The 24,660-nt window shown below is 39.7% G+C and overlaps 1 protein-coding gene across 1 annotated transcript; it reads right to left on the reverse strand.

Moving 5' to 3' along the window:
• Positions 1 to 410: 410 nt before the first annotated feature.
• Positions 411 to 23,533, reverse strand: cntn1b (contactin 1b). Its single transcript, XM_052118569.1, has 24 exons — positions 23,371 to 23,533; positions 22,012 to 22,095; positions 21,841 to 21,882; positions 17,270 to 17,396; positions 16,660 to 16,841; positions 16,424 to 16,519; positions 15,837 to 16,043; positions 11,498 to 11,597; positions 10,825 to 11,006; positions 10,426 to 10,550; positions 10,184 to 10,301; positions 9,832 to 9,982; positions 6,233 to 6,360; positions 5,499 to 5,671; positions 5,282 to 5,405; positions 4,911 to 5,078; positions 4,462 to 4,611; positions 4,185 to 4,255; positions 3,832 to 4,063; positions 3,422 to 3,534; positions 3,116 to 3,305; positions 2,885 to 3,000; positions 1,364 to 1,520; positions 411 to 1,146 (listed from the first exon to the last, which is right to left on the reverse strand). Exons 2-24 carry the CDS (start codon positions 22,064 to 22,066, stop codon positions 1,064 to 1,066), a joined length of 3,090 nt encoding a protein of 1,029 aa, XP_051974529.1. The 5' UTR covers positions 22,067 to 22,095; positions 23,371 to 23,533; the 3' UTR covers positions 411 to 1,063.
• Positions 23,534 to 24,660: the final 1,127 nt, after the last annotated feature.

A 24,660-nucleotide genomic window follows, 5' to 3' on the forward strand; every position in this document is an offset into this window, starting at 1 on the left:
AGAGAGAGAGAAAGAGAGAGAGAGAGAGAGAGAGAGAGAGAGAGAAGTGTGATCATTGTGTTCGCTCGTGTATTTAAAAAAGAAAACACTGTTGTTTTGAATTCCAGTGTTTACAATATAACGTGTCTACTGTATTGTTTATAAAGGAACTAAACTTACTTGTTTGCAGTCCGACATGACATTCAGTACCACTACTGTTTACATAATTCAGATGCCCCTACAAAAATGTAACATGTAACATTTATAACAATAAAAAATGGAATCTAACAGTTTAGAATAATTCCTGTCCTTTTTTGTAATATATTTTAATGACAGTGGTGACCAATACCAAGTTTTATTTTATTTTTCATTGTAGTAACAATGACTGTAGTAACTATGGTGTAAAGTGGGAAAATTCATGATACTTTTTTGAAAAGGAATTAACATTTAATGATTTGATTTCAATGGGGTTATAGTTCCAGTCACATTTTTGACTGGCTAGGAAGACTAAAGCAAGAGAAGCACTTTGTCTTGTGATGTTGCCAATGTTTACTGATAAAGTCACAATTTTACAGAAGAAACAGCAGTATGAACGTATATAAAAGCTTTATAAATCAAACACAGTGACAAAAGATCTGGAAACATAATTGAAAATATTTGCACAAACAATGTATTAAACAATTACGAATGCATCAATTTAAAAATGTGAACTCTTATTGGACAATAATACAGTGCAGCAGTTGACATGGAAAATGATGATTGCAAACATATAACTTCTGTAATAATAACATATTTATTATTTCTGAACAACTAATAACCTGCTAAAATACAGTATGTGCTTTACAACAAAGTTTCATTAGTTGATTGTGGGCATTTAGTAAGGCAAATCTAGAGGGTTAATACAAACAAATGATTTACTGTATATTCAGTGAAGAGGTTTCCGAGATGCTGATTGAGTCTTATACAGAATCAAATGACATGTGGCCATTCTCAAACGGAGTACATAAATAAAACATAAAAATGTATCTGCTTCATGACAACCATCCCTGTATCCCAACCATCATTTGGTTGATAGTGAGTTTGCCTACAGGCCTAGATTCATCCAGCCCAGAGTCAGCAGAAGGAGCGAGGCCAAGCTGAGAGAACTTGCACAAAGAGCCGCTTTACCTGAACAGGAACACAATTCAAAAAATGGTAAGAAAGAGAGCCGCAAGGACAAGAGTTGCATTTGTAGATTTATAAATAGACTCATACTGTATTAAAATGATCTTAGAATACTGAACATTCTGAAAATGATGAACCATTTTCAAATATAATTCATGTCATCACTGTCATAATCATCATCAGTCATTTAAAAGTAGAAAATATCTACTCATTAGTTCACCTTGAATTCTGATCTGTGATATGGGTCCATCTCCTCCCTCGCAGCGAGCTCGGACCTCGATGATGTAATCTCCAGTCTCTGGCATGGGGAAATCTATGTAGTGTCTACCTGTGGTGTAAAGCTTCCCATAACGCTCTCCTTCCTTCCGGAACAAAATCTGAGAGAAAGGTACAAATGGAGTTTCAACACTTTCAGCTCATTTTAAGCTTATCCTTTGCCTCTTTCAACACAAAGCTACAGATTACAAATTGCATCTCATTTTCAATAAATTATATTTTATGTAGTTTCTGTATTTTTTATCTGTTTCATTTTAAAATGTAAAAAAATATATATATTCCTCATCATATGACCCCTTTAAGTAAACTGCAAAAAAAGCTAAAAGGTGATTAAAAACAGATAAAACAGTGCTGAAAATATACACTTTCTTTAATACATACAGTACATAAAGAAATGTTAAATTAAAATTGTTCAAAAATATATTGCAATAAAAAAAGCTCATTGGACACGTTAGGGGTTGTTCACACCGAACGCATATTTGCGACAGTCTGTGCTATTTTTCAGTTGTTTTTCTCTGTAAATATGCACAAGATGGATTCAAGATGAATTTACAGTATTTACAGCATCTCTAAAAAGCTTTTGCATTTTTTTAGACACCTTGTCAAGTTAAAAACTACTACAACTTTTAAAAGGGATAAAGTTCATCTTAAAGGGATAGTTCACCCAGAAACGTAAATTGTCTCATAATTTACTCGGCCTCATGCCATTCTAGGTGTGTATGACTTTCTTTCTTTTGCAGCACACAAATGAAGATTTTTAGAAGAATATTTAAACTCTGTAGGTCCTCATAATGCAAATGAATGATTGCCAACATTTTGAATCTCCAAAAAGCACATTAAGACAGCATAAAAGTAATCCATAAGACTCCAGTGGTTAAATAAATTTCTTCAGAAGCAATATGGTAGGTGTGGGTGAGAAACAGCTCAATATCTAAGTCCTTTTTTACTACAAATTCTAGAAGAATGCATCTCACCAAAAACAAAAGAAGAATGTGAAAGTGGATATTTATAGTAAAAAAGGACTTAAATATGGATCTGTTTCTCACCCACACCAATCATATTACTGAAGACATGGATTTAAACAATGGATTCTAATGGATTACTTTTATGCTACATTATTGTGCTTTTTGACCTTTAAAGTTTTGGTACCAATTTACTTGCATTGTATGGACCAATAGAGCTGAGATATTCTTCTTAAAATCTTTGTTTGTGTTCAGCAGAAGAAAACGAGTTATAAACATCTGGAATTGCATGAGGGTGAGTAAATTATAAGATCATTTTCAATTTGGGTGAACTATCCCTTTCAGACACCAGTGTTCTGTTATATTAGATGTGCTGCATATAGTTTTTATAGCACAAGTACAAGTTTATTATGAGCAGCACCTTATTTGTCAGCTACCCTGATACCATCTCTATTCTTCATTTAAATAGGTGCAAACACTAAATTTAATCACAATTGACTCACCTTATAACCCTCCACATAGGATTCATTCCAGTAGTTATAAATGTGATCCCAGTACAGATAAAGCCATTTGCGTGTAAAGCTGACATATTTGTATACTCTCAAATGACGACTTGGGGCTGGAAAGATTATACACATACAATAAATAAGGCAAGTCAATTTTCACCTGAACATGTAAGGCTTGCTTAATTCCATCATGTGGGTGAATCATCTAGAGAAATATAATATTCTTACGTGGTCTCCTGGTGAACATTTCACAGTGCTCGCTGGGTGGTCCGAGTCCGGCACCGTTGAACGCTCGTACCTCTATAAGGTAGTGAGAGTCGGGACGCATGTTCTCTAGGCGGGTTTGGTTGACTGTTCTATGCACCAGGACTCGGCAGGCTGCAGCCTCATTATCATCATACTTCCTCCAGTAACGAATCTGGACATCAAAAGAAAAGATTTAAGGGGAATAATTGCTACAATTCTTTTCTGTATTCCAGATTATTACAATTCTAAGAGCTCTGGACATAAACATTACATCCACTAAGGACTCACCTGGTATCCATCAAGCCAGTTTGGAGGTGCCTGGTAGACTGGTAGCCACCAGACCAAAGCTTCTGTGGAGGTGACTTGCCTGGCATACACATCTAAAGGAGCTTCAGTGGGTGCTTAGACAGAAGTGTTTGGAACTGATAAGTGCCAGGGGTAATTTAAAGCACTTTTTAGTCAAATTAAATGTGTTTTGGTCTTTTTAAATATGATATTCATTAAGAGCTACATACAAAATGTAAAAAAGACAAAAAAAAAACATGGTGTTATTTTAGTTGTCATGTTGTCTTATTTTTATTGTGACAAACAAAATATAGAGCCCTATACACCCCAAAACAAAACAAAACCAAACTAAAACCAAAACACAATAAAATAAAATAAAACCAAATAAAAAAGATAAAGGGATTAGCACTCACCAAGTCTTGGAGAGTAGACCACTGTGATAAGACTGGAAGGTCCTTCTCCTTTGTTGTTGTAGGTGCTCACTTTAACCTGAATCTCAGTGTCTGGGGTCACGTTCTCTTTGTAGACATACCGTCTGGTCTCAGGATCCTCCACGGTCGACCATTTCCACTCATAATCCTCATGCTGCTTAAACGCCACGACATAGCCAAATTTTTTACCAAAGAAGTACTGAGGTTTCACAGGCTGAAACGGAATGACGGACATGATGACATGGAACAGAAAAGCCATCATTGGCCACCAATCAAGCTTCATAAAAATGTGATATGTTTTAATAATATATATGCAGTCCAATATGAACACCTACACTCCATGTAACGATTAGCTCTCCACTTATTCCCACTTGGCCAATGACGTCAGAAGGAGCTACTGTGGGCCCTGAGACAAGAGAAGGCTTGGTAAGAATTTACATTCCCAAAAAAATACTGCAAGCAGGGATGAATGTAGACAATCGAACATATTTTAGTCTATTCTTTTAATCTGTAATTTTCAGAAAATAGCTTACTTGTAAGGATTTTGAAATACTTTTATGAGACTTGAATTAAACCTCACTGGAAACCATAATTTTTCTAAATAAAACTCACTGGCATCCCATGTCTTGATTTTAATGGAGGGACGACTGCTTTCCCCAGCTCCAAATTCATTGATGGCATACACACGGAATTCATATTGCATCCAGGGGTAGAGGTCAAGCACAGTGGCCGACTCCGCTGACCCGTCCAAAAACACAGGAGCTGGGAAAACAATATTTTTTCACTTATAATGTTTGACTTAGAAATTTGACTCTTAAGGCTTGTAGAATTTGTTCAAAAAATAAAATTGCATTCCACATCAAGATTCCATATATACAATAACAATTGTGCTTGCTCTGGAAACAAATCATCATATGAATTTTTCATTGACTGTAGTTAAATTAAAATCATATGAACTATATTTGAAAATATAATTAATTCTGTGCTATTCTAAATTGTTCTTCAGAAGATTTGTTGGCAATGCTTAAAATGTATGATTTGTCGCCCTCTGGTGGACTCACAGGTGGATGCAGTCCTCCAGTCCTCTGGGTCCAGTGCGTAGAAGTCTCGTGTCTGTATGACGTGTTGAATAAGTGGACTACCATGATCAGATCCTAGACTCCAACGCACTTTTACAGATGTGTCTCCAATCTCTTCCACACGGACACCACCAGGAGGACCAGGCAAGCCTGCATTATCAAAATCATGACAGCATGCAGCTCCAACAAGATGTATGTGATGCATGTGTTTAAAACAGGAATATCCAACAAGAAAGGTTAATTGATGCCCAAACTCAATATTTAGTATGTAAAATAAATCCTTTGGGATAGCTGGTTTAGTATTGGCAGTTTGACCTTACATAGTACACTGTTATTCATGACACATCACCAACCTTTGACAAAAACATCAGCTTCGGCTGTGGCGTTGTCCACTATGGTCTGTGCTGTGCAGATATAGCGTCCTGCATGTCTGACCTGAATATTCTTGATCAACAGGTCTCCATTGTTCTCATAACCCTACAGCAACACACACAAACAATGAAATTATATTACAAATGTTTCTGTAAACTTCTCATCAGCAAGACATCTAGGATTCCCCTCTCTATATACCATGAGATGCTCGTAGTGCTCCCAGTCTGTGTAGAAGTTGATCAGGTAGGAGTCAACAGTCCAGATGAAGGTGATGTCCAGACTGGGGTCATAGGATGCAGAGCACTGTAAAACTGTACTGTCACCAACAACCACCTGAGTGTCTGATGGAGCCACTGTGATCTTGGTGGCCTCTAGTCAATTAAACACATAGAAATGAATACAGTTACACTTATCAATGCACATGAACTTTGACTTAAACAGACATTCTTATACAAAGACATCATGACACATTGAAGTCTTGAGATACAGTATGCACTATGCAGAACATAATAATTATATTGACAGTTATGTTCCATTCATCAACATTAGTTAATGCATTAGGTATCGTGAACAAACAATGAACAATATATGTAAATTTGTATTATTGTTAATGTTACTTATGTCATTGTTAGCATTAATTACATTATACTTTAATCAGGGTAAAATAACATGTGATCCAGGTGTTATTTAGTCTTACAGAGCTCATATTTTATTTAGATTTCTGAATACTGCATTCATACAACAATTTGAAATAATTTCCTGTCATGGGTTTTTGTTGTTTTTGTTGCTCTGTAACATTTTCACACAAAAAAATAAATTATGCCATTAGTTATTTTTACAGTACGTTTTGGCTAAACTCCTTTTTTTAATCTGTATATTTATAAAACAAAAGCAAAAAATGCATGTGCATGTGAGAAGATTTGAGTGCTGACCAGTGATTATGAGGGTGCCCGTGCTGTTGGATTTGCCACGGTCATTCTCGGCATAGCAGGTGTATGAGCCCTCGTCACTTTTTGATGCATTTAGAATCTCCAAACTACCGTCCTCCCAAATTAACATCCTGCAAAATAAGGATGAGGAGACATGTTGATTATGTGATGTCTCTCTCAGCACAGAACTGTGACAAAACGACTGATGTCATCTGTAGCATGTGTACATCTTTGCAACATGGACACAATCCTGAAATTGAGCATTATGATCTTAAAGACTATTAGTAAATATAGTTCATTTTAATTTATAGAGACATAGTACAAGAGCGTGTTTTTAACCCACAATACAAATAATGCTTTAACCTCATGCGACCCCACAGACACATGCGCGTATGTTGTATATTGGTTTCTCCCTACATAATGCATAATTTAAAATGAATTTAAATTGACTGAATACTGTTCACAACACTTTAGACTGTCACAACAGCTTGGCGCCGATGTCCTAGAAGTGCTTCCAGGGGGCATGGGTAGCTCAGTGAATATTGACGCTGACTACTCCCCTGGAGTCACAAGTTAAAATCCAGAGTGTGCTGAGTGAATCCAGCCAGGTCTTCTAATTGGCCTGGTTGCTAGGGAGGGTAGAGTCACATGGGGTAACCTCCTCGTGGTCGTGATTAGTGGTTCTCACTCTCAATGGGGCGCATGGTAATTTGTGCGTGGATTGCAGAGGGCAGTATGAGCCTCCACAAGCTGGGAGTCTCCACTGTGTCATGCACAACGAGCAATGAGATAAGATGTGCAGATTGACCGTCTCAGAAATGGAGGCAACTGAGACTTGTCCTCCACAACCGGATTGAGGTGAATAACCGCGCCACCACAAGGATCTACTAAGTTGTGGGAATTGGGAATTCCAAATTGTGAGAAAAAGGGGATAAAAGAAAATAAAAGTGCTTCCACAGGCACAGAGCTATCAAAAGTGCCTCTGGTAAGAAACCTCTTTAATTTTTTCATTGAAATCTGATTGGCTGTAAAGAGTAGCATCTCTAGTTTCGTTTGATATGCCGCCTTAAAGAAAAAAATATTTTTCACACCAAAGTGTGATGATTAACATGATGTACACATACATATATTGTGAGATATTATTCCCACAAAAGTTGAAAAAAAAAGAAAATATATCCACATTAACAAATATGTGGGTTATTTCGCTTCATTTTAATATACATTTTGTTATCATTTATTTTATTATCACTGTACAATATGGTTCTATTCATTAACACTAGTAAATGCATTCCTATATTCAATGTGCATTTCACATTGAGAATCAATTAGTTCATCCAAAAGCTGAAAAATTTAGCTTTCAGCGACTTAATATGGAGTTAGGATGAAAATAAGGTGCATTTCAAACTGTTCTGAGACCAGTGCAGACCGACAGAACACTATCAATAACTAAATAAGGAGCAAGGGAACAAGGGGACATCCTATACTGTAGCTTTCTATGCAGCTAAATCCATTACCCCTTAAAATCTGTCAAACATTTCGATTTCAGGCTGATGTTTGGACCACTCAACTTGTTTGACAGACATGGGACAGTGGTAATCAGTACATAGATTCAGAATTTATAATGCAGAAATAAGCTTTAATGTCTGTATGTCTCAAAAACATGAATAACCAGCACTACTGGAAACATACTATATCTTGGTATTATTTAAAATTTCACAACTTAGTCCCGCTGTCCACATAGGTGTACATACATTTTTAGGAAAACTATTTGCTCAAAAAAAAAAATGACATTTTGTTTATCATGTGCTACTAGTTACAAATCAAAAATGGAAATTAAAAAATGCACACAGCATTATGGGGTGCCGTTTGTAAAGTGGCTCACGCTGAAAATAACAGCAACATTTTGTCACATTTAGCTTCAAACAATGTTTAAAAATCTGGTATGAATTTTTGACGGTCACTTTTTAGCACATTTACAACAATATTTGTTAACATAGAGATATTTTAAATAGTTAAATCTAAATATTAAATGCTACACTTAAATGTTAAATGTTACATATAAATGTTAAATATAAATATAAATGCTAAATATAAATATAAATGTTAAATATAAATATAAATATAAATGTTATATCTAAATGTTAAATATAAATCTAAATGTTAAATATAAATATAAATATAAATGTTATATCTAAATATTAAATCTAAATCTAAATGTTAAATCTAAATGTTAAATCTAAATGTTAAATATAAATGTTAAATATAAATATAAATGTTAAATTTAAATGTTAAATATAAATATAAATATAAATGTTAAATCTAAATGTTAAATCTAAATGTTAAATCTAAATGTTTCGTGTGAAACTAAATATTTAGCTAATATGCAAATTTAAATGCCGGTAACCGGAAGTGCCAAAATAAAAGCTCGAGGAGGTCAGTGGGTAGTGTCAAATAACGAATAAAAAACATCTCATCAGGGGAAATGGACTCTTGGACATGGATTATCATGATAAAAACTAACTAAAATAATAAGCACGTTTGGATAAACTGTAACTGTAAACAGTAGACTACTTTGAGGTTTTAGTGTCACTTTTATGAAAGATGAGGGACTTATGACCTGTGGCCATTATAGCCAGCCACGAGGGGCTCACTTCGACTGATCTGTCATGTTTGCTTGCATAAAGGCCAGCAAGAGCCAATCCCTACCCGCCCCTGACCAGGAAAGGTACTGTCGGTCATGGCCGCTCTGTGAAGATGTCAAACGAATCGGCAGAGCCGTCCTGGCGGCTATACAAAATTTCCAAACGTGCTTATTATTTTAGTTAGTTTTTATCATGATAATCCATGTCCAAGAGTCCATTTCCCCTGATGAGATGTTTTTTATTCGTTATTTGACACTACCCACTGACCTCCTCGAGCTTTTATTTTGGCACTTCCGGTTACCGGCATTTAAATTTGCATATTAGCTAAATATTTAGTTTCACACGAAACATTTAGATTTAACATTTAGATTTAACATTTAGATTTATATTTATATTTAACATTTAAATTTAACATTTATATTTATATTTAACATTTATATTTAACATTTAGATTTAACATTTAGATTTAACATTTAGATTTATATTTAATATTTAGATATAACATTTATATTTATATTTATATTTAACATTTAGATTTATATTTAACATTTAGATATAACATTTATATTTATATTTATATTTAACATTTATATTTATATTTAGCATTTATATTTAACATTTATATTTAACATTTAACATTTAAGTGTAGCATTTAATATTTAGATTTAACTATTTAAAATATCTCTATGTTAACAAATATTGTTGTAAATGTGCTAAAAAGTGACCGTCAAAAATTCATACCAGATTTTTAAACATTGTTTGAAGCTAAATGTGACAAAATGTTGCTGTTATTTTCAGCGTGAGCCACTTTACAAACGGCACCCCATAAGCATTCACGCTCGGGTTTCAAATGATTAATATAAATCCTAATTTATGTTGTGCTACATTGAATTCTGTTCTTTTGTATATGGGAAATTCTAGTCTGAAATGTTCTAAGGATTGAATGGATTACAGACTAACCCTGAAGAGTTGGTCAGCAGTTCAGAACCTCGTTTCCAGATAAACTTGGGTTTAGGAGCAGCACGAGGTTGACACTCTATCACCACACGTCCATTTTCAGCCCCTAGCAGAACCTTCTTCACTGGATTATAAATGAACGTTGGTGCACAAGCTGTGAATAGACCATTTAAAACACTAGACTTGGATTTTGAACAACATAGTACACTGTATATCATGTTAAAAACATTTTATTTATGGTCCTTTAATTGAATTAGTCCCATGGCCCTCCAAGACAGACTCAAATTCTATGCATGTCTTGTTAACACACAAGAGTTGCAAAAAATGACTGGAAAAATAGCATTGAAGAGCTCACAGACAACCCGTAGCTCTGCGTTGGCGTAGATGGTGCCCCATTCATTCTCCGCAATACACTGATACATTCCAGAGTCCTCAAACGTGAGACTGGAGAACTTCAGCTCCCCTTTACCATACTTGTGATGAGACAAAAGACAGCAGAACAGACATAATTCATCTATAAGCATTGTTCACAGTGTAAAACTATCTGAACAACTTGACGTTTTCAGTGTTTTTCCAAAACAATAAAACAGTATTAACTGAGTAGCCATCTTTCAGCCAGCGTATCCACGGTAATGGCTTCCCCACAGCAACGCATCTCAGTGTGAGCTCGCTGCCAACATCTTTCTCTGTGTCATTGATGTGCTCCGCCCATTCTGGGGCACCTGAAGTGAGATCAAATTATCAACTGGACACAATCCTAATCAATTAAAGACTCAATATCCATTGGTCATAAAAGAAACATCATGTTCACCTTTGCTCAGAATCAGTCATCTCTTTTTTTTTCTCTCAAAATAAAGCATTAGTTCTATTGTAAAACATAAATAACTAAATAGAATTCAAATCTGTGTATAAAGTATCTGTGACTTGACTTGAGTTTACAAATCATTTTAAAAGAGCTAAATTCTCTCTGATGTTACACTTGATATTGTGTGATACCTTCCACATAGAGCCACTGCCGATACCAGTCCATCCCCTTAACATTGAGTGTCTCACACTCGTAACTGCCCTCGTCCTCATACTGCACATTAAGCAGGTGCAGCAAAGCTCCATTCATGCTGACCTCATAGTTAGGTGGAAGATCAGCATCTAACTTTCTCCAGCGGATGTGTGGGAGTGGACTGAAAGGTAAATGATGAGTTTAAATGATAAGGAACAACCAACCAAATCTAATGCTGTTTTGAGGAAACACTTCGTTAATTTGTGAATCTCATTGTGGGGACACAATCACTTCACTAACAAAACATGATGATGGCATCATTAGGGTTTCATGGACTTGTACAATGGTTAAACCATGAGATTTTTTAAAATACAGTATCTTGGAGTAGCATGTAAATAACAGGTAAATAAATACTGCACTTAAAAAAGTGCCAAAAGGAACCACGCATTTTTGTATTATTTTTTTTGCCCATTTACCATGGTATTTTTGAAAGTGTCTTGGGGTACCATGTAAATACAATGGTCAGCATATTTCAGAACTAAGGTATATATCAGAGTACAATGGTATTACTTTCTGATGTCGTCCCTGTACCATGGTTCTGCCACTGTACCTTTTTTAAGGTTTGTTTTATATTGCTTGCTATATAAACAGCATTTGCTTTTGTTAACTCACTTTCCAAGGGCAAAGCACTCCAGCGTGATGTTCTGTGCCACCAAAGCATAGGTCTTGGGAAATTTAACACGAATATCAGCAGGATATCTCTTTACCTCCTCTGTGTAAAAGGCAGAGATGAAAAGGTAGGAAATAATTTACTTTTTAAACAAGCATGCTATGGAACCCCTTAAAGGACAGATGGGAATTATTTTTTTGAAATAGTTTTGCGTGCCCTTGCAATCGTTTGCATTCCCTTGAAATATGTTTTGCAAGCCCTAAATAATTTCACCATGTATTGCTACAGAAACCATATTTTAGCCTTGATATTCATATTAAAACTACAGTAATAATACAGGAAAACAAAAACTATGTTAATAAATATTCAAATTTTGTGGTTATGATGATTTTACTACAAATACCATTAACCGTGGTTAATCTATAATAAAACCACTTTTAGTATTATGTACTAAACCATGGTTTCTGCCAGAAAAACAAACAAAAGCAAAAAAACATGGTTAGCCTGGTGTGCAGGACCACACAGTTGGTACAAAGTGGCTGCATGATAGAATTGCAGATTAAATTAATGTTTTATTCATTATATAGTGCACTTGCAATAGGTCTACTGCCAACATGGTATAAATAGATAAGTCTTCACTGACCTTGCAGCTTGCACCTCAACCCACAGCTGAATTTGTGCAAACAAAACATTGAAAACGTACTTATGATGAACAAAGCATTGATTGTGTAAAAATAATAGATCATACTGTATAAGTAATAATAACAAAAATATGTGTAGTTAATTAGTTTGTTTAGGAGAATAACTTTAAACCTTCCCAGTGAGTTAATGTAGTCATAAAGTTTTGTGACAAACTATAATAAACTTGAGAGAACAATGACGAGATACATTACACATTGTAACAGTCACATTTCAGCACTTCCACATGGACAGTGATTTATTGCTATATTTGCTGGAGGGAGATGGGGTTTGGCCATACCCTAGGTTTTTGTGAAATGCCGACACTGTTGTGGATAATGCAAAACTTATTGCGAGGGACTGCAAACTATTGCAAGGGAACGCAAAACGTTTTAGAGGGAACTCAAACTATAGTGAGGGAATGCAAAACTTATTGCGAGGGTTCACAAACTATTGCGAAGGAACGCAAACTAATGCTAGGGAATGCAAAGTATTGCGAGGGAACACAAAACATATTGCGAAGGCACGCAATCTATTGCAATGGAACGCAAAATGTATTGTGAGGGAACACAAACTATTGCGAAGAAACGCAAAACTTATTGCAAGGGAATGTAAACCATTGCGAGGGTTCACAAACTATTGCAAAGGAATGCAAAACGTATTGCGAGGGTTCACAATCTATTGCGAAGGAATGCAAAACTTATTGTGAGGTTTCACAAACTATTGCAATGCAATGCGAACAGTTAAAAGGGAATGCTAATTATTGGAAAGGAACATAAAAATTATTACAAGGGAATGCAAACTATTGCATGGGAAAGCAAAACTTATTACGAGAGAACGAAAACTATTGTGAGGGAACACAGAACTTATTGCGATGGTTCAAAAACTATTGCAAGGAAATGCAAAACATATAGTGAGGGAACGCAACCTATTGTGAGGGAATGCAAAACTTTTTGTGAGGGTTCACAAACTATTGCGAAGGAATGCAAAACTTATTGCGAGGGAACGCAAAACTTATTGCGATGGTTCACAAACTGTTGCAAGTGAATGTAAAACTTATTGTGAGGGTTCACAAACTATTGCAAAGGAATGCAAAACTTATTGCGAGGGTTCACAATCTATTGCGAAGGAATGTAAAACTTATTGTGAGGTTTCACAAACTATTGCGATGGAATGCAAAACTTATTGCAAGGGAACAAAAACTATTGCGAGGGAACGCACAACTTATTGCGAGGGAACACAAAACTTATTGCGATGGTTCACAAACTATTGTGAAGGAATGCAAAACTTATTGCGAGTGTTCACAATCTATTGGGAAGGAATGCAAAACTTATTGTGAGGGTTCACAAACTATTGCGAAGGAATGCAAAACTTATTGCGAGGGAACGCAAAACTTATTGCGATGGTTCACAAACTATTGCGAAGGAATGCAAAACATATAGTGAGGGAACACAACCTATTGCGAAGAAACACAAAACATATTGCAAGGGAAACATACTATTGTGAGGGAATGCAAAACTTATTGTGAGGGTTCACAAACTATTGCGAAGGAATGTAAAACTTATTGTGAGGTTTCACAAACTATTGCGGTGGAATGCAAAACTTATTGCAAGGGAACAAAAACTATTGCGAGGGAACGCACAACTTATTGCGAGGGAACACAAAACTTATTGCGATGGTTCACAAACTATTGTGAAGGAATGCAAAACTTATTGCGAGTGTTCACAATCTATTGGGAAGGAATGCAAAACTTATTGTGAGGGTTCACAAACTATTGCGAAGGAATGCAAAACTTATTGCGAGGGAACGCAAAACTTATTGCGATGGTTCACAAACTATTGCGAAGGAATGCAAAACATATAGTGAGGGAACACAACCTATTGCGAAGAAACACAAAACATATTGCAAGGGAAACATACTATTGTGAGGGAATGCAAAACTTATTGTGAGGGTTCACAAACTATTGCGAAGGAATGCAAAACTTATTGCGAGGGAACGCAAAACTTATTGCGATGGTTCACAAACTGTTGCAAGTGAATGTAAAACTTATTGTGAGGGTTCACAAACTATTGCAATGGAATGCAAAACTTATTGCGAGGGTTCACAATCTATTGCGAAGGAATGCAAAACTTATTGTGAGGTTTCACAAACTATTGCGAGGGAATGCAAAACTTATTGCGAGGGAACGCAAAACTTATTGCGATGGTTCACAAACTATTGTGAAGGAATGCAAAACTTATTGCGAGTGTTCACAATCTATTGGGAAGGAATGCAAAACTTATTGTGAGGGTTCACAAACTATTGCGAAGGAATGCAAAACTTATTGCGAGGGAACGCAAAACTTATTGCGATGGTTCACAAACTATTGCGAAGGAATGCAAAACTTATTGTGAGGGTTCACAAACTATTGCGAAGGAATGCAAAACTTATTGTGAGGGTTCACAAACTATTGCGAAGGAATGCAAACCTTATTGCGAGGGAACGCAAAACTTATTGCGAGGGTTCACAATCTATTGCGAAGGAATGCAAAACTTATTGTGAGGTTTCACAAACTATTGCGAGGGAATGCAAAACTTATTGCAAGGGAACGAAAACTATTGCGAGGGAACGCAAAACTTATTGCGAGGGAACGCAAAACTTATTGCGATGGTTCACAAACTATTGTGAAGTAATGCAAAACTTATTGCGAGTGTTCACAATCTATTGCGAAGGAATGCAAAACTTATTGTGAGGGTTCACAAACTATTGTGAAGGAATGCAAAACGTATTGCGAGGGAACGCAAAACTTATTGTGATGGTTCACAAACTATTGCGAAGGAATGCAAAACTTATTGCGAGGAATGCAAAACTTATTGTGAAGGTTCACAATCTATTGCGAAGGAATGCAAACTTATTGTGAGGGTTCACAAACTATTGCGAAGGAATGCAAAACTTATTGCGAGGGAACGTAAAACTTATTGCGAGGGAACGAAAACTATTGCGAGGGAACGCAAAACTTATTGCGATGGTTAACAAACTGTTGCGAGGGAATGCAAAACTTATTGTGAGGGTTCACAAACTATTGCGAAGGAATGCAAAACTTATTGCGAGGGTTCACAATCTATTGCAAAGGAATGCAAAACTTATTGTTAGGGTTCACAAACTATTGCAAAGGAATGCAAAACTTATTGCAAGGGAACGAAAACTATTGCGAGGGAACGCAAAACTTATTGCGAGGGAACGAAAACTATTGTGAAGGAACGCAAAACTTACTGCAAGGGAACGGAAACTATTGAGAGGGAATGCAAAACGTATTGTGAGGGAACACAACCTATTGTGCAGAAACACAAAACTTACTGCAAGGGAACACAAAATATTGCGAGGGAATGCAAAACTTATTGTGAAGGTAAGCAAACTGTTGCAAGTGAATGCAAACTATTGCGAGGGAACACAACTATTGGAAGGGAACGCAAACTATTGCAAATCAATGCAACTATTGCAAGGGAACACAAACTATTGCGAGGGAACGCAAAACGTATTGGTAGTCCACGCAAAACTATTTCAGAAAAAAATTCCCACCCTGTCCGCTAAGGGGCTCAGTTATGAGGAAACAGCTGCACATTTGTTAAAATTCCTTTTAACAACAAAATCTTGTCATCCAAGATTTCATTTAGATGAACTCACTCTCTATTTGTGGAATCAGAGTTATAGGCATGCTGAAAACACTCTTGCCGATGGTGGGGCTTGACACAAAACAAGAGTAATTCCCAACATCCGAGGCCTCAACTTTAGCGATGTACAGATTCCCAGTGGACTGAGACACAAAACGCCTCTGGTCGGGGTTGATGAAGTTGGGGAAATCATTGTAGATCCAGCGAAACATCACCTCACCTGAGAGAAAAACAAAACGATTCATGAGACATGACAGGTGCATTGTTGGAAGGGCAGTTTTGAGCCACTCACATAAATCAAAATAGTGGCCTTTTGGCCTTTAGACTAGCAAAGAATCACAACTGTTTATCAATTGGAAAAAAATATTTACAGTTAGAGGAATAGGTATGTGATTTGATTGGTGTTTAAGCAGACTTTTAAGACCAATTTATATAGAAATCCAGGTACATTCACAGTTTTTTCTTTCTGAAACTGTATAAATATACTAGGGCACTACTAAGTAAAGCAAATCACTGACGTTTTGGTACAACTTTGTTAAACCAGGTTTACAGAAGGAATGCATGGAGCACAGCTACAGTGTGTATGAACCCAGGTCTTACTTGGATAGCGAGATGGAGGGGAACACAGCAGCACCGCCCCCTGCCCCTCCTTCACATTCACTGGCTCTCTCTCATCTGTGGGGAACTGATTCAGGTCTGCAGAAAGAAAATATGACAAAAGGAGAGAAGATTCGAGGGAAAGCAGGAGAGGATGATATTCTGCACACTCACAATAATAGATTACGTTTGAACTGAACACATATTTGTTTTTATAAAGAGTCCTATCTGTCACATACATCCAAACGTGACAGTGGCCTCCTTGCTGATGACAGTGCCGTACACATTCTTGGCCACACACACATATTTCCCAGCATGCTTTCCCTTGTCTGGGTTGGTGATGACCAGGTTTCCGCCCACCAGGCTGAAGTGCTCATCAGGCTGCTCCATCAGTTTAATTTCCCAATTGTTCAACCACCATCTGAGAAAAAAACATGATTTATATATATATTTTTTACAATATGGTTAATTTGTTAATATTTTTAATTATTAATTATTATTAATCTTGGTTAATATTAATTTCAACATAAAATAATACATTTATAAAATCAAAAGTGTATATGTCAACATTAGTTAATGCACTATGAACTATCAATGACAATATTTGTATTAACTAACATTAACAAAGATTAATAAATATTGAAAAAATATATATAGTTTACTGTTATTTTATGATATCTAATGCATTAACTAATGTAAACAAATGGAAATATTGTCATGTAATACTGAATAATTTCTCACTGATTCCTTGTGCAAGTGCCAACTATTTAATCTATGATCCCTGTAATAGTGTTCAGTTAGTAATAGTAGATACAAAAACAAATAAATGGATAAAAATAGAGAAATTACTTGATATAGGCTGGTGGGTTGGCCCGCACCCTGCAGTTCATGGAGATTTTGTTCTCTGGAGAATCCTCTGCATACACTGTGTCCAAAGGCTCCTCTTCAAATATGGGCCCAAAACCTGTTGCTTCCTCTGATGAACAATACCATGATCTAGCATTATTGTCAATCTACAGAAACCTATCAATATGCAGACAGAACTGCATGCTATTGCATAATATTATTATGCTATTGCATGAAAAAAAGCTAAAATAAAACATACAAATCTATTATACTTCTTATTATAAAATATTATGTATAATTATTAATGAATGAATAATAATAATGTATTCTTCATATACAGTATTTGAGGGACTTAAAGGTGGCTTTCAAACTGGGCACATTTGCTACGGGCCTAATCTGAGTGTAAATTCAAGATTTTGAGTGAAGATTTCAGCATAGATTGTATGTGTTTTCAGCTTATATCAGCGTGGATTGCACAGTATGATTCAAGCTTTGCAAATGAACTGTTATTAAAAAAGTGGGAGTTAAAATTAGAAATTTGGACCATTAAACCGTAACCAATTCCATTCAAATGTCGTGACTGTTTGATAATTTATGATGTGCTTGAGTGAACAGTCTGATTCATTCAGATGAAATATGTTGGGTGTACGTTATGTGTTGACCTTGAAATGTAGTTTTATAATGTTTTCATTTTCTTCAGATTGAGCTTCAAATATGGCTGTACTTGAGTGTCACGAACCCCGCTCCCTCGCTCCGCCCCCTCGAGCTTCCACGCTCTTTCCGCCCCCTCGAGCTCGCACGCTCGTTCCGCCCCCTCGAGCTCGCACGCTCGTTTCGCCCCCTCGAGCTTCCACGCTCGTTCCGCCTCCTCGAGCTCGCACGCTCGTTCCACCCCCTCGAGCTCGCACGCTCGTTTTGCTCCCTCGAGCTTCCTCGCTCGTTTTGCTCCCTCGGGCGTCCACGCCCGTTTTGCTCGCTCGAGCTTGCACGCTCGTTTTTGCTCCTACGAGCTTACATGCTTGTACACTATCTCCCCCCTCGGGCTCACATGCCCGCTCCCAATCGCCAGAACAACATGAGAGGTTTGACGGCTCTTCGGCCGATTACCAAGAGTTGGTTATGCAGGGCAGCGGTTATAGAACGAATAGCCGTGCCCTTAACATTATGGACCCAGCGGCCCAACTCTTGGTTTTGCGTCAGGGGAGTCAACCCTTGGAGGCTTATGTGACTGACTTTTGTGCCCTGGCTAACCAGGTGAATTTTGATGAGGTGGCTCTAAAAGACATTTTTCAATATGGACTGAATGAGCCAACCTCATCATTCATGCCTGGTGGTCGCTGCTCTCTCAACCTGGCTCAGTTTATTGACCTCTCCCTACTGTACGCTGGTTCCTCGTTTACTGTGGGGGAGGCAGACACTGAACCAGCGCTCCACACCACGGCCCCCGTCTCGAAGCCTACCACGGCCCCCGTCTCGAAGCCTACCACGGCCCCCGTCTCGAAGCCTGACACGGCCCCCGTCCCGAAGCCTGACACGGCCCCAGTCCCGAAGCCTGTCACGGCCCCAGTCCCGAAGCCTGACACGGCCCCAGTCCCGAAGCCCGACACGGCCCCAGTCCCGAAGCCCGACACGGCCCCATTCCCGAGGCCCATCACGGCCCCAGCCTCGAAGCCTGGCACGGCCAGCGAGTCAACGCCCCTGCCCACCACGGCCAACAAGCCAGCGCCCATGCCCACCACGGCCAATGAGCCAGCGCCCATGCCCGCCACGGCCCACGAGCCAACGCCCATGCCCGCCATGGCCCACGAGCCAGCGCCCATGCCCGCCACGGCCAACGAGCCAGCGCCCATGCCCGCCACGGCCAACGAGCCAGCACCCATGCCCGCCACGGCCAACGAGCCAGCACCCATGTCTGCCACGGTCAGCGAGCCAGCGCCTGTAGCCTCGACCGCCCCAGAGCCAGCGCCTGTAGCCTCGACCGTCCCCATGGCCACATCCCCTGTTGGCCGAAGACATCAGAGAAGGAAGAGGGCCCCTTCTCCCCAGTCTCGTCTTGTGCTCAAGACCGCAGAGGTTCCCTCAGAGTCTTCCACGACTCTGCCGGGCTCTGCTCCGCCCCCAGAGTCTTCCACTACTCTGCCGGGCTCTACTCCGCCCTCAGAGTCTTCCACGACTCTGCCGACCTCTGCTCTGCCCTCAGAGTCTTCCATGGCTCTGCCGAGCTCTGCTCCGCCCTCAGAGTCTTCCACGACTCTGCCAGCCTCTGCTCCACCCTCAGAGTCTTCCACGGCTCTGCCAGCCTCTGCTCACCCCTCAGAGCCCTCGCGGCCTCCGCCTCATGAGCCTCCCAAGGCTCCTCCTCCCAAGCCTCCCAGGGCTCCTCCTCTCGAGCCTCCCAGGGCTCCTCCTCTCGAGCCTCCTAGGGCTCCGTTTCTCGAGCCTCCCAGAGCTCTACCTCCCAAGCCCCCCAGGGTTCTGCCTTTCAAGTCTCTCGAGCCTCCCAGAGCTCTACCCCTCGAGCCTCCCAGAGCTCCACCCCTCAAGCCTCTCACGGCTTCGCCTCTCGAGTCTCTCAGGGCTCCTCCCCCTCTCAAGCATCTCAGGGCTTCCCCTCTCGAGTCTTTCAGGGCTCCTCCTCCCCTCGAGCCTCTCAGGGCTCCTCCTCCCCTCGAGCCTCTCAGGGCTCCGCCCCTCGAGTCTTTCATGGCTCCACCCCTCAAGCCTCTCACAGCTTCGTCTCTCGAGTCTCTCAGGGCTCCTCCTCCTCTCGAGCCTCTCAGGGCTCCGCCCCCCAAGCCTCTCGAGCCTTCCAGGCCTTCGCTCCTAAAGCCTCCTTCGGCTCCACCTCCAGAGCCTTCCAGGCCTTCGCCCCTAAATCCTCCTTCGGCTCCACCTCCAGAGCCTTCCAGAACCCCACCTCCAGAGCCGCCTACAGTGCCGCCTTTGACGGCACCGCCTTTCACGGCTCAGCCCGGACTTCCTGACCCCCTTCCTGTCCTGTGGCCTCTTCCCTGGCCTCCGGACCCTATTCCTGTCCGGTGGTCACCTTCCAGACCCCCGGACCCAGTCCCTGTCCTCCAGTCGCCTTCCAGACCCCCTGACCCAGTCTCTGCCCTTTGGCTGCCCCCTAGATCTCCCGACCACCCGCCTGTCCGCTATGTCCCCCCTGACCTTGCCTTGAAACTGCCCATTGACCCCATGGACTGTCTCATTTCCCTCTGTGCCCCGTGGACTGTCCTCAATATTGTTTGTGTGTTTTGTGGGTTGTCTGTTCAGGGGTTTTTTGTTTGTTGGGATCATCCAGCACCACTTCCCAGAGGTCGCGCTCCTCGCAACCGAGCGCGGCCGTCAGGAGCCGTCGGTTTTAGAGGGGGGAGTACTGTCACGAACCCCGCTCCCTCGCTCCACCCCCCTCGAGCTTCCACGCTTGTTCCGCCCCCTCGAGCTCGCACGCTCGTTCCACCCCCTCGAGCTCGCACGCTCGTTCCGCCCCCTCGAGCTTGCACGCTCGTTTTGCTCCCTCGAGCTTGCACGCTCGTTTTTGCTCCTACAAGCTCGCATGCTCGTACACTATCTCCCCCCTCGGGCTCACATGCCCGCTCCCAATCACCGTACACCTGCACTCGTGTCATCTGCACTCCTGTTCATTGTATACACCTGCACTCGTCCCTATCACCTGTCATTGTTTACACCTGCACTCGTCTCTATAAATCTCACAGCACACTCGTCTCCCGCTTGTTGGTTATTGTATTTAGTTTCCCGTGTCCTTGCCCCCCGCTAGTCTCGCCTAGTTTTGAACTCCTCTTGTTTACCCCTTAGCTTGCCAGCTCCCCTTGTTCCCCTGTCGTTGATCCCGCTAGTCCCGTCTTGTTCTACGCCATAGTTGTTAACTGTTTTCCCGGCTTCGACCTCCCGCTCTCGTTGACCACTCTCTCCCGGATTTGCCCCTTCCTTCTATTCTGATTCCCCGGCTCCGACATCACGCTCCCCTTTGACGCCTCTTCACTGGATTTGCCCTTTTTTGTACTTTGCACGCTTTGTGTTTAATAAAGCTGTTTTGTATTCGACATTGTGACTGTCTCTTCTTGTGCGTGTTACATTGAGGGGCTGCACGATGTTAGCCAATCACAAAAGTGAACATTTACTTTGACGTTTTAAAGGGCCAGACAGTTTAAAACCAACCATTTTCAGACAGAGGGCTAGATACAGGATGGAAAATGATGATATATGACTAAATTATGACTGACTAATAATTACTAACATTAAAAGTTGACCTCAGGAAAGATAATAAACTATTTAACAAATAGTATGTCACGATGACCCCTTTTAAATCGGCAAAAATTTTATTTTAATTCCTGAACAAGTGCAGACCCGGGTACAGGTTGCTTCTTTACTCATGAAAACTGTGCCACAGTTCCACTGCAACAAGCTCAGACCATCTCCTACAGGCATACTCGAGTTCGGTACCACGGTCTGCAAACCAGCTTTCATATTACCAATTTTTTATGCAAACTGTGCTCTGTTTCAGACTGCCAGTGTGAAAGCCCCCAAAGAGAGAGATGCATCTGACTTACTGTCAAAGATTCTGGGTTCAAAGATCCTGGGCTTAATTGCAGCTGAAAACAGTTCAACAATAATAATTTTAACAGTGCTTGAAATTTTAAAAGTGACATTTTGGTGGAGAATAACCCATAAAACAGCATTATTTTACATGCTACCTTTGAAAAGTACTTTAAAGTACTCACCAGCTGATAAGAAGAGGGAGGCGAGGATACAACGAAACATGGCTGAGGTTACCATCTTGATGATTTAACAGTTAAAAACCAGGCCTGTGGAAAAAACAACAACATGAAAGTGGGAGAGCGTGAGAGTGTGTGTGAGTAAAGTGCTATCTAGCTGCAGTGTTGAGGACTGGCGGCTACAAAGTCCAGACTCCCGCTCTGCACCATATGATATCAGCCTGTGTCTAAGAGAGCAACATGAACCATTTGTCACATCCTGACTCAGCAATCTGCGACATCTCTCTCGCTCTCACACAGATATACATAAACTCCTAACACACACGTTGTATGTAGAATGTTTCCTTACATGCTTAGGGAAACATCTGTCTGCAGAAAATAACATACAAAAGATAGAAACAGAAAGTAAATCTAAGCCTTAGTGCATGCCTTGCGTCAGCATAGCTGAGTATGCATTACTGAGTATAAGAATGCATTCTTAGAGATGGAGTCTTGCTGATATCCTCCTTGTCTTTGCTAACACATGCAGCATCTCTTATCTGCCTGTGCTGCACTTTTATACATTAACCCTTGCTGCCCACTGATGTGCCCATTTATTGTGAATCTTCAGGACTTGACTATGTCTGTTACACAGGTGCAATTTCCTAGGCCATCCATTCAAGTCATGCACATGTGGTCTAATTCTATTCAGGGTATTTTCATCCATTTGTTATTATAATCTTATTGCATCTTCTGATCTGCTGTCTGCTTCAGTCCTGCATCGGATTTAGGTCACGGCTCACTGTAAACTCATGCTCACACAGGGTGAAATACCATTTGCCTTTTCATTTTAGGGAGGGCTATTTGAATAATAAAAACATAAATATAAAAGATGGATGTGTAATATCTATTTCCAGACATAAATAGTATGCAGTCTCAAGACTAAAAAAAGTCTATGATCAGGTCAACCCATTATAACTGTATATATTCACAAAAAACTGCGTCATGGTGGCAACTGTCCACTAGCGCCTCCCACTGACATTACACTGTTATTACACTCTCCATCCTTCTTGTTACCGGGTGACCGAGGATGAACTTCTGTCCCGTTTCAACTTTAGACAAGTAAATATCCTGTCACATATGTGCATATATTTATGGTTAATCATTCCACTATGCAATCCTATCACTCTTTGTTAAAAATACATGCTACAATTTTGATGTTGACATCAACTATGACCAGACTAATCCATCCTCTTCCTCTGCATTGCGGTATATGGCCAAACTCGTCGGAACACCCTCATCATCCTAGAATAGACTCCTAAATGTCTTAAAGCCCTTATATGTTCACCAGAATATCGCAAGGTCACACATATAAAGTAAACTTACCGGGAGAATGGGTGAAACGCCAAACAATCCTCCCCAAAACCCCACACACCAGGACCAGCACTGCCGCAGAGGAGACAGACGGCGCGCGTGCGGTACCAGTCTGCTATTGGCCGAGCGCGGATGCTGCGCGAGCCAACATCCTATTGAGTGATGCTGTCTGCGTCCATGTGCTGCTGCAGTGGATCTAAACTAGTCAAGGTGATTTTGTTATGGTAGCTGAGAGTCAGTTGATTTCAAAATGTTCTACAAAGGGCACGCAGTTGATATCTGATAATGTTTAGGGGAATGAAAGGATAAGCCACACACATCTGTTCAAATCCAGTGGATTAATTCTTACACTGCAGGGGAGGGAGATAAATAGATTATTTTTAGTTTATTAAGAGAAACAGAAATATCTGCCTAAAGTCCTGTGACTATGGAAGGGTGCCACTTATAATGTTTTTGATTGTCCTAAATATTTTCTTTGGTCAGTGAGAACAGACAGGCTTGTTTTTGTTTTTTTCTCTGATACTCAATATTCAGAAAAAAATCCAATCTCTGAGAATCAATCCAATCGGATAAAAAGGCCGAATGATGGGCGAACATCAGCACAGCACTATGGGAAGAGGCTTTACTCTTCAAGGCAATTGCACAGGGATAATTCATGCATATTACTTGTACAAACCTACCGTATTTTAACACACGTTTTATATTTATGTTGAACATACTGAAAGGAACATTCAGGGTTCAATACATGAAAAGCTCAATCCACAGCATTCATGGCATAATCACAAAAAAAAAAAAAAATATTCTACTCATCCATCCTTAAATATTTTATTTGTTTTTTAACAGGTTTTCAGTAAGGCACTTACAATGGAAGAGAATGGGGCCAATTTTTGGAGGGTTTAAAGTCAGAAATGTGAATCTTATAATTTTTTATAAGCACTTCCATTGATTTTTCTGTTGACACTGAGCTGTAATGTTGTTTAAATAATTGTCATGACAACTAAATTGAAAAGTTGGATATACATTTACATACAAAATGTTAGTAAGCAATTTGATCATACTAGAATCATGATATGTGTTTGTTTATGTTGTATGGCTATACTTATTTAAATGTATTTTAACGTTTACAAATTGGAGACCATTGACTTCCATTGTACATGCCTCACTGTAACCCAAATTTGAGCTTTTTTTAAAGGAGCAGGTCAAAATTAATTTTTGTGGTAATCAATATTATGCCACAAATGCAGTGTGAATATTCTAGAATCTTTCTTTTAAAATGTTAGCCTCAGACACCATTCACTTTAA

This window comes from Xyrauchen texanus, chromosome 45, assembly GCF_025860055.1.
Source record: "Xyrauchen texanus isolate HMW12.3.18 chromosome 45, RBS_HiC_50CHRs, whole genome shotgun sequence".
NCBI classification, from domain to species: domain Eukaryota; kingdom Metazoa; phylum Chordata; class Actinopteri; order Cypriniformes; family Catostomidae; genus Xyrauchen; species Xyrauchen texanus.